A 25,441-nucleotide genomic window follows, 5' to 3' on the forward strand; every position below is an offset into this window, starting at 1 on the left:
CGCACTGGCGCCGAGCGCCGCGGCCCCTCCGGCTCGCCGTCCCTTCCCGGCATCCCCTGCGGGCGCGGTCCGGCGGCGCCAATGGCGGCGGCAGCGTCGTCGTCGCGGAGCTGCGATGTGTTTGAGGAGATTGTGATGGCCGAGGAGAGGTGCGGGAGGTCAGGGGGACGCCTGAGGGACACCTGGAGGGGACAAGCGGGGTCCGGGTGGGGTTCGGCCGTGGGTAGCGGGTCGGCTCCGGGGGGAAGGAGCGGAGCCGCGAACCTGGGCCTGGGCTCCCAGAGGCGGCGGTTGGGGCTGAGGGAGAAAACGTTGAGGGGCAGAATGCTCTGGGAGGGCGTGAGGGGGGAGAAAGGCGGGAAAAATTCTGTCTGCTGAGGAACCGATCTGCCTGAGCTGCGGAATCTTGACCCGGAGTTGTGAGCTCGGAGTTAGCGGATTGGGGTGGAAATGCTGAGGTTGAGGAGTGCCGTGGTTTTGACAAGTTACAATCCATTTGTTTGAAGAGATCGCTGTCTATAATTGCATTTTAATTAAAGTTAATGTCACGCGATATTTCTAAATATGGGCAGCTGCGTTTCTGAGGGGACCCAGTGGGGTTGTGTTTCTGTGAGTGGCTTGTGTGCAGCCTGTGTTTGATGTGAGATAGGAATAGGTGATAAAAACGTGTTCTGTGTTCACAGGTTTCATGGTGAGGGCTATCAGGAGGGGTATGCTGAAGGCAGACACCTTGGAGCTGCTGAGGGCAGGAGGTATGGGTCACTCCATGGTGCCAAGATGGGGTCTGAGGTAAATGGGAAAATACTGGAGAGTTGGAGTGGTTTTGTCAGAAAATTATCCTAACAGTTGGGCAAAGTCAGATGTATTGGTACTCTGAGGCCTGCTGTGTTTTGCTGCTTTTTCTGTGTCCAAGGGCACCCATAAAACTGTTTTAAAGGTGATATTTTGGTTTTTAAACAGTTAACGAGATGCTTTGGTGTTTTTTGAGCTTATTTGCTCTCTGAGATTTGGACTGTTCTCTGAAAGGGAGGATAATAAAAAGCCAAAATCAAACAAGCTTGTGCAGACAAAAAAAAATGGGCTGGTTTTTTTTTTTTTTTTTCAAGACAAAATTGTGCCTAAAGGTTCCTCTGTACCATTTCCTGTGGCTCAGCATTAGGGATAAACATGGAACACTGAGACACTTTGGGTGGAGAACCACAGAGGGCCAATTCTGGGTGACTTGTGTTGCATTCTGTTATTTCCAGTACCAGAAAAGTTTGTTGGTTGAGCCACTGCTCTTCCTGTGCCCCGTGGAGCCATTTCTCTGTGGAATTTAATTAAAAAAAAAAAGTTTCCCCAGTTTAAATGGCAGGTGTGCACATGCAGACACAGGGGCTGAAATTGTTAGGCTGTCATTGTGGAATTAATTGCTTAAACTCAGGTAAATTTTATTCCAAGTGTCTGCATTGTTCTATTTTGAATACTCAGTCAATTTTCTAACAAATTTCCTGCCTCTTGTACTGTTTAACACAGACCTCATTTATTCCACTGGGATTTACTGGACTTCCCAGTGCAGAAATGTATTTGTACACCCAGTTATTTGGTTCCTGAAGAATGAGGCCCAGTGTGGCATTATTTTAGTTTGATTTTGTGTCCTACATGGGTTTATTTTTTTCCCCTCATGGTATTCTGGTCAATTCACAGGTTGGCTGCTACCTTGGGTTTGCACTGACGTGGCAGTGTCTGCTCCAGAAATGCACAGATGAAAAGAACAGGTAAGATTTTTTTTTTAAAAAATGTTTAATTTTGCTTTAATACTGTTTCAAATTCTGGTGTCCAGTTTTGCCTCTTCCCAAATCCAAAAGAAACAGTGAAAAACAGAAGAAAGGGGGGCAGAGGACCACAATAAAATTTTTCTCTGTCCTGTTTTAATCAGTTTTGTCTGACATAATTGCCACCACGTTGTCAGCCATTCTGATATGTGTTTTGGGGAGCTTTTTTTATTGCATTTCCTTACTTTGCTCAGTGATCTAATCACTATTTCTGAAAGTGCTTGAGTATTTCTCAGCTTTTGGCAGGGAGGTTAAAAGGGAAACCTTGACATTGTGAGTTGTGCTACAGCTGAATTTCTGATACTTCATCAAATATTATATTTGATATATATTGGTTATATTTGATGTATATTTGATATATATTTGAAAATATATATTTTCTGATACTTATAAATGCACATTCAGCTAAGGGAGAAGCTGAGTTAGGGATGGAGGGCTGTGCTCTGAATTATTATATGTAAGTATTAGTATAATTTTCATATTGATAGGTTGAAAAAAGGCTCTGTAATAGGCTTATCAGTTTTTCTGGTTTGACTTGATTATTTTTTTTTTCTTGCAGCAAAAAGCTAAGGGCTCTGGACTCATTAATAGTGATGATTCAGAAGTTTCCATATGAAGACCCCACTTATGATAAGCTGCAAGAAGACTTGGAAAAAATCAGAGGAAAATTTAAACAGGTTTGTAGTATTTAGTTGTTATTTTAGCACACAATAGTTGTAATTCCTGAAACTATTTGGTCTCTGAACCTCCAAACCCCTGAATACTTCTGAAAACAGCATTTTGCAGGACAATTGCTGTTCTTTTTTTGCAATCAGAGTAAAAATACATGAAGTGAATTCAGGGAAAATACTTAATAATTGAAAATTCCCCTAAGCAAATGCAAAATAAAAGACAAACACCTTCTTTTAAAAAAGAAAATTGAAAATATTATTTGACAATGAATCAAAGGTGGGACCAGAAGAAGAGAAGTAGAGGATTTGGGAGCTTTGTTGAACAGTCATGGAAAACAGACACTTTGAAACACTTTTGTGTATTCTTTTTTAGGTTTGTTCAATGCTAAATATTCATTCTGATTTTAGAGTTGGTTCTGAAAGTTCTTCACTAGCATTTTGAATGTAAGAGATGAAGATAAGCATGGATGACCAAAGAAGAAACATTAAAAAACCCAGATAACTGGGAAAGTGTTTATCTACTCTTAATTTAAACCAAATCAAAATAACAAAGAGGTGCTAAATATTAAGGGGAAAAGGGAAAAGCACTGACACTGAAATTTAAACCAAATCAAAATAATGAAGAGGTGCTAAATATTAAGGGGAAAAGGGAAAAGCACTGACACTGAAATAGTATTTTTCATATGTCATTTAATGTTTTATTACCTCCAGGTTTTATTTAGGATCACTGAAACTCCAGTGTGTAAACCTGTTGAATAGAAGTAGTTACTTTCATTCCTCCCCAGCCTTGCAATGGTAGATTAATTCCTCAGAATGAAAACATGTGTATTCTCTTTATTAGTATTTATTTACCAAGGGATAGCTTTTTATTTTCCAGTCTTGAAAACATACTCTTTATTCTCATTCCAAAGAATAGATGCTGCCACCTGAATGTTCTCAACTGTGTTATTTTAAGAGAAATACAATCAGTTTTTTAATCTGAAAGATACAATGAATTCTAGAAGAACTTTCCTCAGTTGCAACAGACTCATGTAGAGAACAGGGAATGGAGCAGCTTCTTGGGTAGAGATTTCACTGCTAGGCAGGGTAAACTCTCAGGAAAAGGACTCAATCTGTCCAGATCCTCCAACAGCACTACTTTGTGCCATCTAGAGCATATGTATCCATTTATTTCAAAATAATCTTTTTTATTTTGTCTGTTTCTCGTGTCTGCCAGTATCAGAGGTTTTCCTGAATAGCTGGTGCTTTTTTTTTTTTTAATTTTTGTTTAATTATTTTAAATGTGGAAGTGTTGGAGCAGCTTTGATCCACACAGTGAGTGTTGGGGCCATCTAGTGGAGGAGGTTGTTGAGTGTTAGAAATTGTCAGAGCAGAAATATTAAAATAGAGTGCAGAAAATGTGTGCCTATGATGCAGAAAATGTGTGCCTATGATGCAGCTCTTCTAATTATGGGGTGAATTTCTTTGAAATAAAGTAATATTGAGCTAGGACTCATTTGGGACCTTGGAGGCTTTGATGGTCTCTTGGTTTAAGGCTGTTGAGTGCAGTTGGCTTTTAACTGTTAAGCAGCTAAAACACTGGGAACCAGAACAAGCACCAGACTGCAAGTACCTGAAAATAGAGAGAAAATTAAAAAGCATATTCTGTATTTTCAGTGCATGGATGGGCACAAAACAAAAAGATCACATAGAGAAAAGAAAACTAATTTGATTCCATAATCACCTCAGATAAATGCAAATCAGTTTATTTTTGCAAATTGGAATATTTTACCTGTTTACTTCAAAGTAATGAAAGGTATTAGATATTAATCTGTGATTAATTTTGACTCTTTGTTTGTTTGTTTTTAAAATCCATGAATTATGCTTTCAATAAACTGCCCTTGGATCCTGGTCTAAAAAAGGCAGTTTTGTTCTTCTGACTGACAGTGCACAGGAGTAAATGCTGAGTTTTAAGTATTCATATTTTAAAATGTGGCCTTTCAGGGAATCTTTTTACATGGTTTATAAAAATGTGTAAAAGCAAGGGAAGGGATCAAAGTATCTGTGAAGCATTTGGTTACTGGAAGTGTGTGATACAGAAGCTCCATGCAAAGAGCTGCTCTGGATTTTGTCTTGAAAACCCAATTGTTTGTGTTCTGCTAAGGAGAGAAAGGATCTCAGCAGATCAAGCATTTAATGACTGTTATTTTGAAAATTGGTTTGGTGGCTAATTTTCTTGTATTACTTTAATTATCTTTATAACAATTAAATTTACTTTATTAGAATAACTTATTTATATATAAATATATATACATATTTAACTATAAAGATTGTCTTCAGACTGGGACATGCCAGGCTTAGGGCTGCCTGATGAGGCTTTCATTTGGCTCCAGGTGCATGTACATACTGATGGAGTTTCTTATTCCAGGAGTCTGTATTTTTCTGAATATCTTTTGTCTCATGTCTTGTATGGGCCTGATGGTGCTTATTAAATGAGATGCAGTTAAAAACTGTTGGCTATGTAGTTGTCTGCTTTCTTTGGTGCCAACTTTTGAAAGGCTTTCTGGGGTTTTCTGTGATGCTCACAGGGCTGTACCAGTGGAATCTTCACAGCATATTTTGGGAGGGTTTTTTTATATCTCATTTCCAGTGAAAGAGTTAAAGCCCAAGTTAAATCAGGATTTGACTTCACCAATGTGAGATGTGACTCGTTTCAAATCATTTTGCATTTTCAGTGCTTGAATATGATGGAATGTGCTTCTTGCCAGTGTTGTGAGTGGCTATGGGTACGTGGCTTTTTTTGCATGTTTGCTTTTTTGCCTGAGTTTCTCAGATCAGTCACCTAGAAAATGAGGAACATCACAGTTAGCAAACACCTGTGAAACGTGTGTGCTTAAGCCAACTCGAATGCTATTGGGGGGAAAAAAAAATACATCATCTCATTTTGAAAAGCAGCACTCAGTCTTGTGAGGTATAAACATATCATTTCTTTTGACACCTTTCCTGTTAGGTTAACATCTTCCTAAAATCTGTAACAAGTGAACACAGCTTCTTATAAATGGCTTCATTAGTTCCCAAGCCTGCTTACTCATCCTGGAATGGTCAGGACTCTGGTGGCAGCAAGTGTTACACTGTAATTGAAGACTCTGTCAGAAGATCTGTGCACAGAGAGGCTGAATAAAGCTTCTAGGGACCAGGGTCATTCAGACACCTCCTGGTTTGAATGCTTGACTATGCAACTTAAGTATTGACTGAAAGACTGGGTGGAAAAGATATGGGGGAGGGAAGGCAATTTTGTAGAGTATAATATTGGCTATTAATAACATGGGACATAGAGATTGTGGCTCTGTGGTGTCATCACATTTTGTGGTGTTTGAAATTTTGCAGAAGTACTTGATCTGTTAGGAACAGTTCAGGTAGAAAACTTCTGTGAGAATTAATGAAGTTGCTAAGACTTAAAAATCTATTGCTGTATTTACCACCTCTAGTTACTGCACAGTAGTTAGGGAGGAATGTTTGAAACGTTTAACTTACAAATTTCTGACTTGCCTGGGCTGTGTTCTGGCTTGTTTGGATTCTTCCTGATCATCTCAGCTGAAGTTGTAGAATATGGAATTTTATTAAAAGGTGGATACAAAGCTAATTACTGCTGGTGTTCTGAAGTCACTGCAATCCAGAAGGCTTCTTAAAATTTTTCTTTCTACTGTATGTGATGAGTGCAAGAAATAGCAAGTGTTGAGGCAGCAGCAGAGGAAGATAAACTGACTACAGTGAATTCATTCCCTACAGAATTCCATGCTGATTCAGTTCTGTCTGATAGCCAGGGGATTAGCTGCTCATACCAGATCAGCCATCACTAGAACATGTAAATCTGACTTTGTAGGTTATCTATATAATTGTACATTATTTGTAGACCAAAAAAACCCCAAACAAACAAACAGGATGGAGTTTAAAACTTCCCAGTAAACTCATGAGTAAAACGCTTGTTCTATCTTCATCAAGCAGCATCTTTTCTTTCCATTTTTTATGAATATGAAGGGAATGAATTTCAGCTTTGAGTGAAACGTGTAACCAATAGAAATGAGTGAAATAAATTAAAAAATCTGGGCATGCAGTTGTGCACTTAAAAATCTACCCTGTAAGAGTAGTCTGACTCATTCAAATCCTATGATGTTTTTCTGGAACAAGGCTATGAGAAGTTACCTGTGGTTGTGTAAGGAGAGTCTGGCTTCCCAGTTTGGTTTGCTGGGCTTGGTTATGTGAGGTTTTGATCTGATTACTATTGAGGTATGGAATACATAAGCAGTGGTGTATTCCAGGATGCACAGAGAACCTGTGTGGACTCATGTTGCTAGCTTTTGGGATATACACCATTTAGAGGAAGAAGAATAAAGACTGGGTAAAACACTGTGTTGTTGTAGGATTATTTTTGGTGAGGAAAGTACACATTTTGGTCTCTGTCTTTGGGATTTTGAGAGGTGGCACATTTTTATTGATACTATTTAAATAGATTACATTTAGATAAAATTAAGAGGTTTGATTTTTCAGCAGATCAGTTCCAAGGTTTAGAAGACTTCTTATGGCTTTGGTCTAATTACAGCCTAAAACTTCAGCTTTCACAGTTTGGCAAGTAACCATGAAGATTCTAACTTTACAGTCTCCCAGAGTTGTTTTTTTAATGGATAAAGTTATGACAGTGCACATTACCACAGAAATGTACCTATCACCAGAGAAAATGGAGATTTGGGAGGTGAGAAATGAGTTGTGGCAAGTTTCCCTTGCAAGTTTTGGTCTCCATGCTTCACATCTAAAGGCCAACCAGAGCAAGCTGGTACTGAGGCATTCCAGTGTGTCCCAGTGTTTGGAATTGCAGAGCCAGCTCAGCCTCTGTTGATGGCAATAATAAAAAAGCCTTGTGTGCTATTACTTGAATGGTCATGCACTCAGACTTGAAAAATAAAGTGGTACCTGTTCATTCTCCTGAAATATATGAATGGTAAAAAAGAAAAAAATCAGGAAGTGCCAATTGATATGGAAGTGGCTTGCTGTACAGTGTTTTAAATTGGTTAATGACCTATGTATATGAAACATGGTAGAACAGTAATGTGTCATTCCAGATAATCTGGTTCTGGCATGTCAGAATTGCCTGCAGAAGAATTCTGAATAGGTGTAAGAAACAGCATGTAGTTTTTGCCTTAAAAAATTAGGAAGCTTGGTCGTGGTTGCACAGAATTTATATGGATGGCATCTGAAAGAATGGCATAGTGACTGAAAGAATATTAAATATATATGCTTATCATAAAATTAGAGCTTTTAGCAAAATATTTAGGTAGAAAGAAGGCTGATTATGTAGTTTCTTCATCCCAACTCTGCACTAGAATCACCATCAGTATTTGTGTCTTTCATTTTTGATTGTTTAGCAATGTATTTTGCTGCTTTTTTTCAATGTACTAATAATAATTGCAGTGTTTAATCCTCAGCATCTTCAGGATTCTGGGGAATAATCAACACTGCATGAAATCTTTCTTAGTTGTAGGAACTGTGAGTCAGCAACCCTTTAATTTTTTTAGTTGCAGCTATTGTTCCAGCAGCAAGCTTTGCTGCTATTGTCCACTGTTTGTCCAGCTCACGTTTACTGGACTGTGGGAACGGATTAGGGTTTCATGGCTTTTTTTTCCTTCTTGCATAAACTCTTGATCAAAGACATTCCTTGGATGACAAAACACTGTATACTGTGTCACACAGTCCTGACCAGACTGCACGAACAGTAGTTTAAAAACACATGCCTACATTGTTCTCTAAACTGGCTTTTTTTTTTTTTTTTTTAATTGCAATGTATGTGCAGACATTGGATTTTTGAGACCCCGTTTACCTCCTTTAAAAAACACACATAGAGAAGTTACTGCTAATAAACATTTGACAGTTGCTGAAATAAAGTAAAAACCTGTCTGAAACTAAGGGTAAATGTAATAATATGTCACTTTAATCAGAGCTAGAGGTGATACCTGTAGTTCTGCAGACATTTTCTGTGGGATATCTAGAACACCTGACTGAGATGCAGAAGGATTTGAGCACAATTTGGGAATTCCTAACCCTGCTTCACCATAGGTACCTTGTTAGAACCACGTGTTGAGGATCTGGTCCATTATAATTTTATGTCTTGCTCTTCCTTTAGATTCTCTAGGATGAGGAAACTTCACAGAAATCCAGTAGCTTCATTCTTTCTCAAACTATACGAGAAAGAAATAAATCATGTTAGAGAAAAATGTGGGGAATTTTTCAAGGAGCTTTGACTTGTCATTTGCCTGAAATTCTCCAACAGAAGCATGGGATAAGTGGGAAGAGATCCTTGAAAATGCTGTAAGCAGGTTTACAGAGGGGTTAAAACCATGGAGGACTACATTTAGGTGATTGGAAGGTTGTTTCAGGATGGGAGAACACTTGTTTCCCCAAACGTGAGGCTTAGCAAGTACCTGTTTGACTCTGCACTACTGTTGAACTGTCATGCAGAAGCAAAGACAGGTGAACTCTTTCACTTGTCTTGGCTGGCAGCAGGGGCCAAGCATTTAATGGAGGAGAACTTGCAGATGGATTAAGACAAATTTCACTGGGCAGTCAGTGGGTGAAATAACAAAACTGCAGCACTCAGCAACAGAGAATCTGAAATTCAGCAGGTTGGGAATGGTGAGGGAGTGGAGAGCAATTTCCATTCTGTGAAGCACACACTCTGTGCACAAATCAACACCCTAGACCTTCACCACACAGAAAACAGACACAGAAAAGGGCTTCTGCTCCAACCAGGCACCATGTCAGGTCCTGGCCAGGAAATTGACCTGTGCATGTAGTGAGTTCTTTGGTTCAGTTTTCTTGCTGGTATTGGGTATCAGGCCCTCAAGCTCTCTATGACCCTGGGGAGTTAAAATCTTAACCAATTACTGCTTTATGTGTTTGTCAGCACAAGGAGTCCCAGGCCATTCTCTCTGACTTTTTATTTATCTCAGGCCATTTACTGATGGGGTAGGAGGTTCCTGTCACCCTCTCTGGTCACCCACCCCAGATGTGTTACCAAGTGAGAATTTAGCAATGATTGCCTCATGAAATTCTTACTTTGTTTCTTAGTTTTCCAATTCATGCCAAATTAGTCAGAGCTGGGCAGATGTAGCCAAGGTCTTATTTGAGTGGGCAACCTTTAACTTTCAGATAGGTTTCAGGACATGTTGTCAGGAAAGATTGTACTGTGACTGGCCATTAGCATTTATTTTGAATATGAGGAGAATATAATTTTCTACTGCAGTCTCAAGCAACTGGACAGGAATTCTGCTTTTGGGATGGATCACTATGTGTTGTGGGGTTTTTTTCTGAAATAAGCATTGTTGTATTTCTTCAAGGATATTATCATAAATAAGAATAACATAAAGGCAAAATGAGGAGATAAAACCCATACAGAGAGCACACAGCCCTTCTGCCAGTACTTCCCTCAGTGTGCTCAGGAAAGCTGTGACTGCAGATACTTAGGGACTTGCCTGAAATACAAGACTTTTTAATACATAATTTTCACACAGGCAAAAAGTAGGACAGAGCAGATCTAAGTATATATCTCAGTCAAAAACCAGATGGGAATCTATGTTTGCCATGCCAGTGCAATTACTATTATCAGTTATATTTGTGGGATCATAAAAATACCATGTTTGAAGAGAGACATTTGCCCTAAATTGATGCTTGCAGGAATTCATAAAAATGCCTTCACTGATAGCTTTACTGCCTTTGTCCCATTGTAGCCTTCCAATGACATTGCCAGGAATCTTTATCCAGAGTATCTAGCCCACATGCCTGGGTCATTCCTATGGCTCCTTTGAAATAATAGCTCCAAGCTTCACTTTCTCTTCTATCTTTTGGAGTTTTCTATCACTTAAAATGCCAGATAGACTTGAATGGAAGTGGATTCTGAGTTTTTACATTTAGCAGATCTTGTTTCTTCTTTAATAAAGAGTAAATGAATTTAAAAGTGTTCAAGCTTGTCGATCAGTGGAATTTAGAAGGGTTTTGTGGAGGTTTTTCTGTGTACATGCCTTGATCTGATGTGAAAAACTACAGTATTTTTCCCTTTGCTAAGCTACAGCATAGCCTAGCTGAACATGCATATTTTTTACAGCCTATAGTAAATTGTTTTTCTTGCTGCATTCTTGTCTTTCTGGCCTTTGCAATGTAATACTGGCATAGTCCACCCAACATTCAAATTCAGTAGTCTGCATCTAGATGGTGTTTGAGAGAAGGAAAATGTAAATAACAGAGCTGACTATTTGTGCTTAAACCTCCTTAAGTCCCAGAACTCTTCAGTCAGTTTAATAGTTTATAAAGCAGATAGGAAAGGCCAAACCCACTTAAGATGTTCAGTAGAAAATGCAGGTTTTAAGTTCTCACTGAATCATTTAATCAGCAAAAAGGTTTTTGTTCCAAATGAAGATTTGATTAGAGGGTATCTTCACTCAACATTCAAGCATTTAAAATCAGAAGGGTTTGCCATCAGTGATAGAAAGCCAAGTAATTATGTTTTTCTTTAAAATACACTGAATTTTTGCAGCAAACTGATAGAAGATCCATGTTGAAACACAAAATGAGTAAAGCTTTGGCTTGGTTGGTATTTAAAGTCAAATCAAAGTTGGACCTTTCACTGCCATACTGGCCTCCCAGTGTAACTTGACCATATTAAGGAGCTCCCCATTTCAAATGGAAAAAATTTTAGCTCACACAATGTGCTGCTGTGACTTCACCTCCCTGGTCACTGGTTTTGCAGTAGGCCATGTGGGTCAGGTTTCTGCCTAAAATGACTGGGAAACTGCCAGGCTTGACTGGGATTGTTCTGATGCAGATGGTTTCCCATCTAGTGGTCACTGCACTAAACTTTGCACTAGGCTATAATTAGCTCGTTGGGGGTTAACATCAGTTTCATTTCTCATTTCCTGTGCTGTGTGTAATGCCTGCAGTCAGTTGTAATCTGAATTTCAGTCCCTGAGAAGCTGAGGAGGCAGATACTATGTTTCTGATTTGCAACAGGAGGGACAAGCACTTGATGGTTCGGGTAGATTTGATTTTTAAGTCAGAAACTTTTCAGAGTAAACAGACAAATACACAGCTTGACGAGTCTCCCCTAAGAATAAGCTGTTTCTGCCATGTTTAGCTCTAGAAATAATTGGTAATATGTGTCCCCCAGTTTTCAGAGATATTTGGGAATGTGAATTGGGGCATAGGCTATAATTTTCTCTCACTTAATAGCCATATGTCATTTAGTTTCCTCTAGGTCCAGTTCTTTGTGTTCTTTTTAGTAGTAGTCAGCATTTTTCTAGTTTATTCCTTACTGTCTTAGAGATAAAGTAAGATGCAATAGCTGTGTATCAGAAGGGAAAGAAAAAGGCAGGTTAACCTTACTGCTTTTAAAACAAACTTTATCTTCTGTAAACGTGTTCTAGGACACAAAAAACTTCCATTGATAAAAAATAGATGTATTCTACATCATCTGACACCTATTTTACCTTTTGTTATAAAGAATCACCAAATGGTGTTTTACTCATGGAAGGCTTCAGGAAAAAATTTTGGTTTTTTACAAACAAATTACTGTGACCCAGTCACCTACCCATTGCATTGCTAAAAATGCCCCTAGTTTCCCAAAATTATGACAAAAGTTTTTCAGCATTGCAGCTACTGAAGCACAGAGTCAAAACCAGAAAATGTCAGGTGGCCTCTTCATTGCATCAGGTCATTACTATCATTCAGCATGCATGAAGGCAGCAAGAAAAAAAAAACAAAACAAAAACCAAGAAGCAGATACTGGGTTTTACCAATTTTATTTCTAGACTTTATAGTTTTTTTGCTGGAAACTTGTCTGTTACAGGTCTGGTGGTGAAAATGTGCATTTCAGACCAGTGATGCCAATAAGTACAATATAAAAATGTACAAATCTGAATTGCTTGCTTACTACAGATTGTTATAATAATGTGACAAATAAAGCATCTCTGTTGGCACGTGAACCCACTTAATCTGGATTTGGCCTTTTAGTACATACAATATTTTAAAAGAAATTTGCAGTACAGACTGCCACTCAGTGTAACACATAATATAACTGACAAGCACTAACTCAATAATCATGTTTGGTTCAGAGACACAGAGATGCCACAAACAGAAGTGTTTTATGAGGTAAGCAGTAAGAAATGTTCCTGAAATTTGGACAGAATGTATTCAGTCCTCCTGGGTCCTGCGACTGCTAGGAGCATTGCAATGCTTTATTTATGCACTATGTAGGATCTTAACTGCATTTGCCTCAAAATGAGTTCTAATTCTGTTTTGGTTTAGCAGCATACAGGCAACAGCTAGATTATTCTTCAGCATACAACTCTGTTAGCTGGCTTATTAATGAGATTTACAGGCTTTCTTAAATTAGCATTATGCTATAATTAAAAAAAAAAAAAAAAAGAAAATAAAACACCAAAAAAACAAAACAAACAAAAAAACCCAAAATAAAACAAAAAAGAAACAAAAAACCTAGTATATCATAACAGATTAAACACACAAAATACTTAGAGTTCCAGAAGATAACCTATCATCCCACATGATGTGTCCCAACTGCTGGGAAACCCCATCAGGTGGCATACAAGAGTTATATTATAATGCACCTTTCATATATCAATGTGGCTAATAACACAGCTTAAAACTACTATGATAATAAACCCCAGATCAGACAAAGAATCCAGCTTTATAAAATGCATAACAACAACCAAAAAAAAAAAAAAAAAGAACTTGACATTACTTGATCTTCTGAAATGTCTGCTGTTTTTAAATTAATGCAACCTGGTTGCAACTCGCGAGACCCATTCAGAAAAACGTTCGATGCATTTCAGCTTGCAGTAGAACTATGAGGCACTGTGTACAAACATCAAAACCTGGTCTAGACACGGGTAACTGAAGTATTGAGGTATTGTGAAACAGGAACCTTTTTTTTGGAATAGAGCAGTAATCACATTAAGTAAAAATTGATCACATAAAAAAAAAAAATCTACAAAAAAAATGATGTCAATAATATAATTTTCTATGAGAAAATTAAAACCTATTACATGGCAGTATATGACATTGTATAACAAAAAAAAAAAAAAACTGATCCACAAAATAGCAGCAAAACACAATGACAAAGATACAGAAAAGCAATGTTAATTTTTTTTTTTTTTCCAAACCATGCTGGGAATTTATCCATAGCAGCTCAATAAAAATGGAGCATCCACTCCTTTTTTCTTTTTCTTTTTCTTTTTCTTTTTTTTTTTTTTTTTAATTTTAAATTTTTTTCCTTTTTTTTCTTTTTTTTTTTCCTTTTTCCTCTTTTTTTTTTGCTGTTTTGTTTTTTTGTTGTTTTTTTTCTTTTTACAATCAACACCTTAGCGGCAGTTTTCTCACATACATTTCACCATCACATTCTCCTCGAGCATCAACTTCAACAGCTATGTCCACGTCCCTTCAGCTACTTTCTAAAATAATAATAAAAAAGATACATAGCCAAGATGTGCAAATTTTCTATTGGTAGCTAAATAAAAAAAAAAAAAAACCAAAACAAAGGGGGGGCATATACTGGAATAAGAACTTCTTTCAAGTACTCCAATTTTCAGATCTTTAAACTATGGCGTTTTCATGCTTAGCCTGCTTTTGAGAAATGTATAGGAAGGGGCCAAATAACTGCTTTGTTTTGGGTTTGTTCTTTTGAAGTGTGTCCTTTTTTTTCTTTAATAAGCTGTGTTAAAACTGCACCATCAAGGGTAGAAAGATTATTTTTTAAAAAAAAAAAAAAAAAAAAAAAAAAAGGGGCGATTGCATTATTTTACAAATCATACTGGCCTTACGAACATCCTCTGCAATAAATATTCTTTTTAGCCTTAACTATAAATTATATATTTTAGTGTTTAAAAACCTTCAGTTGTAAAACATCTAGAGACAATCCTTAAAACTACGTGTCCTATATGTGAACCTTTAAGGCCCCTAATTTATAAAGATGAGTTGGCACCAAAGGATTTCTAAACTTCAACTTTTCTATAGAAAAGGATAGGAAGATATCCTGGCAATTTGTGAATGCAATTTCTCTCACTGGAACACAACCTTCTGAAAAAAAAAAACAAAAAACAAAATATCACCTCTCCTCTAACACCATAGTTAAATGCACTTGCTTTGCAATTCCAAGTTTGCGAACAAGCACTTATATATTTCCAAACCATTCCATTAAAAAAAAAAATTCCCACACAATAAAAGAATGTATTTCCTATATCTAATGGACTGAAAGTGCTTTGAATGGAATGGTTTTAGAATATTACAAACAAACAACAACAACAACAACAAAAAAAAAAGACTAAACTGTGGATTGAACCTGATCATAATGAGGCTGAATATCTGTGGGGTCAGACCAGCATTTTACACAGGTAACTACAAAAATATGAAGATTACAAAAATATATTATGTCACTATTGCAGTTTCTCTTTATAATAGAGTATCGTATGAGTAGTACATTGGCCTTTCCCAACAATGCTAAGCTGGAACCCTACAAATGCCTTATGCACAGGCAATCCACAGGCACAAAAAAAAAAAAAAAAGATTAACATATAATAATGCTGCATACTAACATACACTAACTTATGGGTTACGTTAACCATTTGTAAGGTGAAGAGGATAAAAAAAAAAACCTAAGGAAATAAAATAAACATTTACAGATGAATTTTAAAGTGACTAAATGCATAAGCAAGCAAGATACAGAAAAGCCTAGAACTGCGTTAAAGCTATGCTTTTTAAAAGAAAAAGATATTTCATTTACTATCTAAAAAAAACAAAAACAAAAAAAACAAACAACCCTCTTCTACTTTAAAAATGGTTGGTTGGTTTTATATGTAAGAAATCAAATCTAATACCTCCCCTGGAGACATTTTGTGTGTTAATGCCTATTTTTACAACATACAGACAAGAACACTTTAATATAAAAACTAGTTGATTATTATTGTATAAAATCCTCTATTTTTGTAGCACAAACCCCTGGGGGTAATGCAAATACTATTTTTTTCTTTTTTTTAAGACAGTTTTTGGGGTATTTTTTTTTTTGTGTGTTTATTTGTTTGTTTGAAGTCACAGATGGAAGGGAGACAGAGCAAGAAAAAAATATAACAAGACTGGTTTTCCCTTCTGGTATAAAAATGTCCCGGAGAAAAGGGTTTCTGGGGGGGAGATCCTGCTGCTGATTCCTTCTCAGATGCCCTTTCTTTGCTTTTCTTGCCAAGCAAACCCATTAGAAGTCCTCTTAAATGTTCACATCTCGCACATCAGTAGGTGTGCAGGAGAGGTCTGCTTCATCCTCTACAGTCTTTGTTTCTGAAGATGCGTTGTGCTGCTGTGCCTGACGTAGACTGGATTCAAGGAGGGATTCAATCTGTTCTTGGCAGGCTCGTAAACAATCCTAGAGAAGGTTAAATGGAAGGAGAAAAAAAAAAAAGACCCAGGGTCCTTTAGAAAAACAGGAAGATCACAGACCAAATACTGTTTCGTGAAAAGCAAGAAAAATACAATCGGAGGGCAGCAGACTAAAAGGAGCGTGGGAAGAGCAAGAGAATCACTGGACTGGATGAGCTATCCCATCTTCTGCAGGATGCTAACCTGGATCCAGATCACAACTCTTACCATGTTCTACTTAATGGCCTAGGTGAACATCTCCATCCAGTGACCTCTGGACCAACCATAACTTCTCTTTTATTGCTGGTCTCAGCCTGCAGGTCTGCAGCTGACTGTGATGGACACTCGACTCCTATGACACACATACAGTAACTAACCTGGCAGGACCTTGACACAGTAAGCTACAAAGCTTACATTACTGTTTTCTCAAGTGTTACTGCTTCAGGAGTTCTGTTAAAGTCCATTCATGCTTTTAGCTCACTGTCCTTTTTATACCTTTTGAAGTACAGAAACAGTCTGACTGGATAGCAGTGCGAAGCCATCAAAATTAAATGAGGCATAAAACTGGGCTGGAGTCAAAGAGTTGGTCCATGTATTGCTGGTGCTGTATGATTTCTACTTTTACCACAGAAGCACTTTGGCAGTGCAGTCTGTTACAAGTGATGGTCATAAACAGTGAATTCCTAGGCTGAGTTCCAATAATACAAAGTTCTTATCGACAGAAATGCCATCTATATATTTAGAGAGACATTCCCAAAGCTGCCTGCCAACTGTTGCTATGTCCAGCAGTGGGTTTCTAACTGGTTTCTAACTCAGAAAGCATCAGAACAGGAAAATGTACCAGACTGTCTTGACCCCAAAACTGAAAGGTCTTTCAGAAGCACCACTAAGCCATCTTTGTAACCAGGCATCATAAAGTGCTGCCAAGCCTACAGTTTGCTACTGCTTCACCTTGAAATCTCAGTCAGGGTGAGATGGCTTTCCCTTGCTTCAAAAACATTTTCTCAAGAGCTGAAAACACACACAGAGTCCTGCTGGACCTTCAGGAGGGTGGCCAGGGCCTTGCTGTTTGCACAGACCTTGGTGTGAATTAAAAGCATGAAGTATGGAGCAGGATCACGTCTCCCATGGGGCAAGGCAACTCTCCTCAGACATTAATACCATGAGTAGATTTATCCAATTCTCCTTAGCAATCCACAGCAATCAGAATTGGAGAAGAATTAGAGAAGGCCTGTTAGCTCAACCTGTTCACATCTTTCTGCAAGTGATGGTTGTCTTCTTCAGACCCACTGCAGTGACACAACTGGTGCCTTAAACAGGCAGAACAATCGCGCTACGTTTGGCCAAAATTCCTCCAGCGTGCTGTTTACTGATATCTTTATAACAAACATCCTAAGCTTTTCCCCAACATATTTAACTCTGTGTATTAAGGACTTTGAAGTCTCCTTTCAGCATTGCCTTTTCTGATTTAACCTATGACATGTGTTAGCCCTTGCGGTGAACCCAGTCTTCCATGATAAATTGCCGTCAAAAGTGTTAGGATGTGCATGACTGAGAATGAATGTTGTTTTGCTGAGAGGGTGACCTGCCTGCTGTTTTCTTTATTTCCCAGTTTCAATTCTGCCTTCATTCAGAGGCTTCTTGTGTGATCTACCAGCTTTTCACTGATTCCACTACCACAAGAATCTCCTCTGCCACCAATAAGGGCACATGGCATTTGGGGTAAAATAAGATTAGAAACCCAAGCAAACAATTCTCTCCAAGTCCTTTCTGAGAGAGAGGGAGGTTAATCCTACCTCTAAGCAGATCAGACCATCAGTTACAGCTCACTGAAAACACATAACCTATGACCTTTTCTGGTTTAAACCCTAGTGTAATATTTCCTCTTGACAGAGACACACAGCGTTTTAAATGACAAAAAGAAACGCCTCATATCCTAAAGTCATCATGCCTTTGGCTCCTACATACCTCTGGCTTCACAATAAGATCTCTATGAAGTTCCTTTCACCCCCTCCCCAAGATATGAGGGATCAATCCTGACTGTAAGGCTGCTTGCATGTCCCGTGCCATGTCCCACACATGGAATTAGTTACAGACAAGTACGTGAATTCAGGTTTAGGTATTTTCAGTTTTACAAATCCAGGCACTTTTGATAATGAATTTTTTCACAAGGTAGCATGTTCACTGTTCCAAACTGAAAGCTGATTTATTTTCTGAGCAAAATTAACCCTTCCTGCTTCTCGGGCAGGGGGTGCAGATAGGAGGATTGTTTGGTGGGAGATTTGTGGTAGGTTGTGCTCTTTTTTTTTTTTTTTAATCCTATCATTTGCATGAAGCATGTTTGAGCACTGAAAACTAAAACCATTCAAAAGAATTTCTATAAATACCTATTCTTCTCCCTCTGGAGTCCAGTCTTGAATAGTTATATAGGACTGTGTAATTTAAAGGTAATTTTCGACCACAGAATTTTTTTTCCTCTGAGACTCTTAGAGAACAGCATGTTGTATTTTTTTAAAATGGAATAGTTACAATTTATTATGAATAGACTATGTCTTGAGCTACAGCTGGACTTTTTTTTTTTTATGTTTTAGGCATTTTTGTTCAAATCACTTTATTCAGATGACTACTAGAAGACTAGTTTGCAGGAATGTACCAGAACTAGCAAAAATAACTGCAAAATGTGACATTCACTGTGAACTACCTCAGCAAAGCTTTTTTCATTCTCATTTGCTGAAAAGCAAATACAAAACTTGTGCATTACTCTGATAACTTCTCCCAACAACTTTTCTGCTTCACTACCCAAATTTTTCAATGCCCACAGTTTGTTCAAGGTCATAAACCCTTCCTGGATTAATTAAACTCCTCAGTGGAAAAAAAAAAAAAAAAAAAAGACTTGCTAGCTTAACTGATGTGGTCAAATGCCTTTAACACACACAGAAGACATGATCAGACTCCAGGGTCAGATACTAAAGGAAACAAACAACAACAAAAAAAGAAACTGCTTGGAAATCCTTTGTTACTGCCTGACCTGTTCTGGATAACAAGCACATGTTTGAAGGTGCCTCTGAGTAGGGGCAGGCAGGAGAGGAATTCCAATGTACTAACAGACAGCATGGAAACCCAATCTAATCTAGTTTAGCAAATTTCTGGCCTGGAAATGAATGTCAGGTAAAATTCAATCCCTTTGGATGATGGGGTCAAGAATAGAATGATGGAAGACAGCCCAAGACTTCTAATTGTGATTATCTGACTTCTAATTACCCCTGATCAAAGGCAAAATGGGAAATTGGACTCCTACCAACGTAAACATGAACCATAAAGGAATTCCAATCAGGTGATACTCATTTTACTTTAGATTCAGTTTTCTTTTTGAGACTAAAGGTAAAAAAGTGTAATTATATAACCTGAAATCCAACAGACCAGCAGCTCTAGCTAATAGATAATCAGGGAGAATGTTAGCCATGTTGTAATGGGTTTCTTAATATTTCAAGATGGTGCAATATAAAGCTTTTTCATTTGTGCCATCTGACAAGGGGACTCCATATCACTGTGCAGTAACAAACTTCATACACATCCTAGTGATAATCAGGTGACAGGAACAGCATTTGATACCAGGGAGCACCTTGGCACATCTTAAGGTGAACCATGCTATGAATGAAACCAGTTTGCTCTACCCCAGCAACAGCAGTGAGAAATGCTGTTCACTTATTCCATTACAAACACAACAGTATAGATATACATAGCTATAATTTTATGATGCCTATTTTCTGTAGAATCTAGCTAATTAAAGTTAATTCCTTTTAAAGCTCTCAAGTTCAGGCCATACAGATGGTAGACTTGCAATGACTCTAAACAATAAAAAAGAACTAAGTGAGGATCCTCCTTCTTGCTAAAACTACTTTCTTTTCCTTTAAAAGAGCTCTGTCACCAACTGAGTCAAATCACAAAAGCACATACTTCTGTTCTCCAAGATGAGAGTCTACTTCAATGCTCTGTATCAGGAATGATTAAATAGTATTTTTGTTTGAAGCAGATCCTGTCAGAACAGATAGGAAGCAACATTTTTTGCTCAGTACCTGTTTCAAATATCTGGCACTGGATACTGGCCAACCATACACTGAAATATCTACACTGTTCACAAACTGACTGAAAGCTTTACACATACATCCCAAACTGAGCAGCATTTTATTTCAGCATTTTAAGTTCCTATAATATTTAACATTTCAGCACTTGATCCATATTACTCCAGCTGCAGTAATGTCAGTGACAAAAATAACATGCTCAAAACTGAGGTATTGTTAAGATGATCAAATTAAGCTGATGCATCATTTGTCAGCAATTTTTTTCAGTTTATCAAGAGTAAAATACTCTTGTGGATAATTATGATGCAATTATCTTTCCAGAAACCACTCAATCTTATCAACAAAGTCCTGTTATTCAGACCTAGTTTTGCAGTGTCTAGTACAGCTCACCTACATATTTCAATTAATAGCATGTAAAAAAAATTAACAGCATCTTAAAGATTCTGCCCCTCTCCACAGAGTCGTCTTTATTTGACTCATTGTCCAGCTCTTGGAGACCTCACAAGAACCTTTTTAAAGCATCTATTTATTGGTCTTCCACATTGTTACAAAACAAAGCTCAACTCTGCCCCAACTTCACACACCATTATGACATGGATCATTGAATTTAGGTCTTCCTTGTAGGCTCCCTTCCTGGCCCATTCACTCATGAAAGGTTTATTGCTTGCTAGTTACTGATGTGCATCTCCTGGAAGCTGCAGGGCAAAATGAGAGTCCTGTGAGGACCATCTACCTTGTCAGAAAGTCGTGGGACAAGCATTTGTTCCAAAAAAGGGAATTGAATACCAGCTACTGTGCAGGTCTAGCACGTAATAAACCAAATTAGATCATTAGAACTCTTTTAAGAAGGGCTTTTTCACACCACTTGGCACAATAAAAGGCCTCAAGAATGGCCAAAGATAAGGTCAGAGATTCCACAAGGTCTCAGTAACTATTTCCTCATCTAGTTTTCAAAGTTTTGTTTTACACAGGCTCCTGGTTTAATTACCCACAACCAAACACAGCCTCTGCAGCCTCCTGAATGGATGCAGGGTTTCCTTGGCTTTCTCACAGATGCCTCTCTCACAAGCATCATGGATGTGGCATTCCTATCAGTGAACTGCAGCAGCATAATCACTGATTATTAATGGATATAATGGCAGCTAAGTAACCAGGATGGGCAACTTCAGAACCCCCCACTCTGAGGTTTGACTTTTTATCAAGATGTACTGTCAGCTCAGCTGACAGTAAGCAGCAAGCAGCAAGCAGACATTCATTCTTAAAACTCTAAGGCAGGACATCAACCAAAAGAGTCACTTACCGGATCACATTTGATAACTTGTGATAGGAAATGTGTGAGGCATTGATAGGAGAGGAAAGTGTTAGTGTTCCCCAGATGCAGGCCTTGCACAGCTGCTACCACACTGCCAGCTGCGATCATGGAAGGTGGATTTGAAATAAATTTAATATCTGTATGGAGAAAAAAAAAAAAAAAAAAAAAAAAAAAAAGGACTGAAAACGATTGCTTTAGGAGGAGAAGCCTGCCCATACACATAACACTCTTCTACCAGCATGGCTGCAGCTGCCAGCTCTTGCATCTGAAAAGGTATGGCAAATTGTGAGCAGAAAGGTGCCTCCTGCTCTAAACTGTTACAGGTCCAAACCTGCAAACACTTATCCACATGAGCAACTGTACTTCAGTGAGTAGCCCTTCCTAGCACTGTGCCTGGGAAGCCATTCATCACTTGGAGGTATTTTTATCAGCAGCAGGGCCCCCATTCTTCAAACATTAAAATACTTTGCTCATGTGAATAATGCCACTGGGGTCGATAGCAGTATCCATCTGAGAACACCTGTTGGCATTCTGAAGTGTTTAGCATGGTCAGATCTTTAGGTACACTCTGGTGTCCTTGGGCCCTTAAAGCACAAACCTTTGCACTGACATTCAAAGCAATATAGCTTTAATGAACACCACCAATAAAAAGTTAAGAAAAAGACTGCTTTTAACCCTGTCAGGAGGCAGATAATCCATATTTAAATTAAGGTTTCATCTTAAAAATGCTTTGTCTCAAACCTAGCCTCTCATCAGTGGCTGCCATCCATCCTGGCAACAGGGATTTAATGTAAATGTGGCATAACTAAGTGACGGGGGTCCCAAGAATTGGCGGACAATCAGTTACATTCTGATGTGACACCATGCTGACAAGAGGCTGGGCCCCCTTCCAGACTGCATTGCTGTAGGTCTCTCCACAAAGCCACTCCCATGATTCCTTAAGGGGCTATCTCTGCCATTTAGCATGGTTTTGGTTTGGTTTTTGGTTTTGTTTTGTTAAGGTTGTTGGTTTGTTGTTTTTTTTGTTTTGTTTTTTTAATAAGTATAATCCACATTTTTAATGCTAAGACTGTTGAACAGGAATGTGTTTGATCCATGGTACTGTACACCTTGGAGGAGAATTAGACACAAAGGAAGTAAGTGGCACAAGTAAAATGTCTGATTTTGTGAGGAAGAAAGGGAAATGCCACATTATACACGAGAACCTGAGATACATTCCTTCAGCTTTTATCAGAATACAGCTTCCTCTGGCTTGAAAAAAATATAAACCATCTGTCAAACCCTTGAATGAAATCAAAGGAGTGGACAGCTTAGAGGGCTCAGTGGAACAGTTTAAGTATTAAATCATGCATCTCCTTTATTATGATAAAATAACTTTTGTGTAAATGTTTTACCAGTGAAACTAAAGACTTCAGGACTCCATGAAAGTCCTCTCTCTGAACCTATTCATATACCTCTGACACTCCATTGTAGCTCTCACCAATACCCACGTTCAAAGGGGCATTTCACCCAGCGTTCTCTGAACCTTTAAAATTAAACTGATATGATCAATTGTGCCAGGGAAAAGGCAAGCTTCATCTAAAAGTCATCTTACTTATATTACCATGCTCAAAATATCTTTAGTTTATCCCTTTCTCCTCATCTGCCCATCTTCAGGTAGACACAACTACACCCCACACCTTCTAGCCAGCTTCCCTCATTCCCAAAAGTCCAAGTAATCCACATTTTTTGTTGACACTGTACACATTCCAAAGCCAGTCCCTAACTGAAACACTGACACAGTTGCAGGTGAGACTTCAGGAATTTGGGATTTTGCTAGGCAAGCACGAATTTCACCAGGACCGGGTTGTTCAGAAGGTTATGGTGGCAGCACGTTCCTGCCACTATTTACTGAGCTCCACAAACAGAACATGACTAAAATGTGTCACTTTAATGAGTCTGTCCTGACAGGATCACGTTTGGCATTAATATTTGCGTTCTTCTTTTAAATGGAGCAGTAAACAAGAACATGAATTCATAGTCACACCCTCATTCTTTCCAAGGTGGAAAAGTGATAATGAAGTTTAAATGACCAGTTTGTGTCTGTCCCTATAACCACTCCAGACAAGCAGCATGGACTGCCTTTTTGTTGCAACTCAACAAGGAATTATTTGTGGCAGAGGCCACTAATTTCAGCATATTAATCAGGGGGCCCCTCTCGCCTGTAATTGGATGCCCCCAAGTGAAGAGTGTGGCATCATTGTCAGCCTCCATCGCCTCATCTTGCGCTATTGAGCGCTCAGGAACAAGGGGGCTTCGGTGAGATGAATTAGACCTGACACAGCCACAATGGGGTAGGGGGCCCCATCAATTGAAGCACACATCCCCAGTAGCCTATCTGAGACTTCATCCAAAAAGAATAAACAACTTCAGCGTTGTTAAAAAGAGAGAGAGAGGGAGAGAGAGAGAGAGAGAGAGGAGGGGGAGGAGAGAGAAGAATGCCAGCCACCCTGAAGGGAGGACAAAGCAGGCATATAGGCGCTGCAGTGCTTTAAAAAAAATTCCTAACAAGGCGAGTCACCCCTTTTCCTTTTTAAATGGAGCAGCAATTCCATCCGTCTGGAGAGCTGGGGGCTATGAATGAAAATCTTTTCATTGAGGCAAATCAAAACTGTGAACATAAATCACTTGCTGCAAGATGCAACAGGTTCCAACTGGTCACATACCTTGAGACTCCCAATTTTATAAAGGCCAGAGAATAGGAGAATTGTAACACGCTTGTTTCAAAGGGGGATCTTTCTTTCTCCATCGGAGAGGAGGAAAGCAACAACAATCATAATAGCAATAATAATAATATAAAAGGAGCCTGGTATGTTTTGATAACCAGAGGAACATAATGAAATGCTGAAGCTCCAATATTTGTTGCTATTCATTGTTGTACTTGTATAGAGCTGCAGTTCTCCCTCAACACTGGTCTTAACTTGGGCCAAAAGAGGCCTGCTTCCTTTTGAGCTCTCCCTGCCTTGCTCGGCCATGCCAAAGCCCCATTCATTAAGCTCAATTATGTGTTAACTTCAAACAACCCCTGGTAATTTTTTTTTTTTCTCCCAAACCTACCACAGCACAAAGACATCCTTTGGTGAAAATGGATTTTTCAAAAAAAACCAAACCAAATCAAACAACTCCACTTCTACTAGCCAGACAACTGAAGAGGGAGCTTAGAAGGAATTCCCCTCAGCTTCACCTTGCAGTGTAACCTTCTCTTTCTGGAGCAAGCACATCTACACTTATCCACAAACACTTCCACAGCCTTCTCCTTGTTAAGCCAACTGGCGGAGCATTTCTTTTCTAAGCAAGCATTATTTTGCTGCCTGTTCTTCGAGCCTCCTTTACAGTAGAGGCCACAGGCTGTGCTTCAAGCAAAGGATACACTGCACTTGCCCCTGAGGCCACTTAAGCAAATGTCAGTGTTTCCAGTGGACTTTGGATCGGGCCCCACAGCATCCAGGCAGCACAACGCAGTTTGCAGTCAGTCCATCTAGGTTCATTTTGGCAAGGGGAAATACAACACAACCCAGCAACAGCAAAGCAAAGTCCAGATGCTACTTAAGCCACATGTGATCTTCACTAGCCAACAAAGAAGTTGGGAGGAAAGCAAGAGGTAGCAGCAATCCTGACATCCAAAAATAACAATAAAAATAGAGAGCCCAGAGGCAGTCTTCCTGAGCGCTCTTTCCCCAGGCAATATTCCCAACTTCAGTAGGGAGCTGAAGAGGGCCCCAATTCTGGTGAGCTCAGTCCTGTTTTTTTAAAAGCTAAGTAAAACTCCCAGAACATGGTTCTCATTTACTGATCCATTCTCCAGCTGTGGTGTGTAGCAGTGTTAAATAAAGGCTCTGGATGTGCTTCCTCGAAGAAACATAACAACACCGACAGTAGATCAAAGTACTGGACTCTTAGCAAGTCTCCAACCTTTGAACTACTCTTGTTTTCATCCCTGTCATTGCCAACACAACAACCTAGGTTAAACATCCCCATATCCAAAGGGGAGGCTGGGTAGCTGCTCTTTTTAGCTAAGAGCAGAGGAAGCTTCAAACTTTGCAAACCATGTATTCAGACTTGCAGCAGCCTTATCTGGTA

General features: G+C 38.8%; 2 protein-coding genes across 7 annotated transcripts in view; one reads left to right on the top strand and one right to left on the bottom strand.

Moving 5' to 3' along the window:
* Positions 1-18,926, top strand: LTO1 (LTO1 maturation factor of ABCE1). 6 transcript variants are annotated; one of them, XM_071762043.1, is made up of 6 exons: positions 1-149; positions 684-789; positions 1,687-1,757; positions 2,374-2,491; positions 2,859-3,040; positions 3,112-4,974. In XM_071762043.1, exons 1-5 carry the CDS (start codon positions 82-84, stop codon positions 2,925-2,927), a joined length of 432 nt encoding a protein of 143 aa, XP_071618144.1. In that variant the 5' UTR covers positions 1-81; the 3' UTR covers positions 2,928-3,040; positions 3,112-4,974. The 6 variants fall into 6 exon arrangements, with proteins under 6 accessions (XP_071618144.1, XP_071618147.1, XP_071618145.1 ...); XM_071762046.1 differs by having other exon boundaries at positions 2,894-3,040; XM_071762044.1 differs by lacking the exons at positions 2,859-3,040; positions 3,112-4,974 and adding an exon at positions 18,520-18,926.
* Positions 12,291-25,441, bottom strand: part of CCND1 (cyclin D1) — an 18,933-nt gene continuing 5,782 nt past the window's right edge. The window contains exons 4-5 of the mRNA XM_071762038.1: positions 21,311-21,459; positions 12,291-15,935 (exon numbers count right to left, since the gene is read on the bottom strand). Coding sequence (XP_071618139.1) covers positions 15,780-15,935; positions 21,311-21,459 — 305 coding nt within the window. The 3' untranslated portion in view covers positions 12,291-15,779. The remainder of the gene's footprint in view (positions 15,936-21,310; positions 21,460-25,441) is intronic.

Source organism: Heliangelus exortis, chromosome 18 (assembly GCF_036169615.1).
Source record: "Heliangelus exortis chromosome 18, bHelExo1.hap1, whole genome shotgun sequence".
Lineage (NCBI taxonomy): Eukaryota > Metazoa > Chordata > Aves > Apodiformes > Trochilidae > Heliangelus > Heliangelus exortis.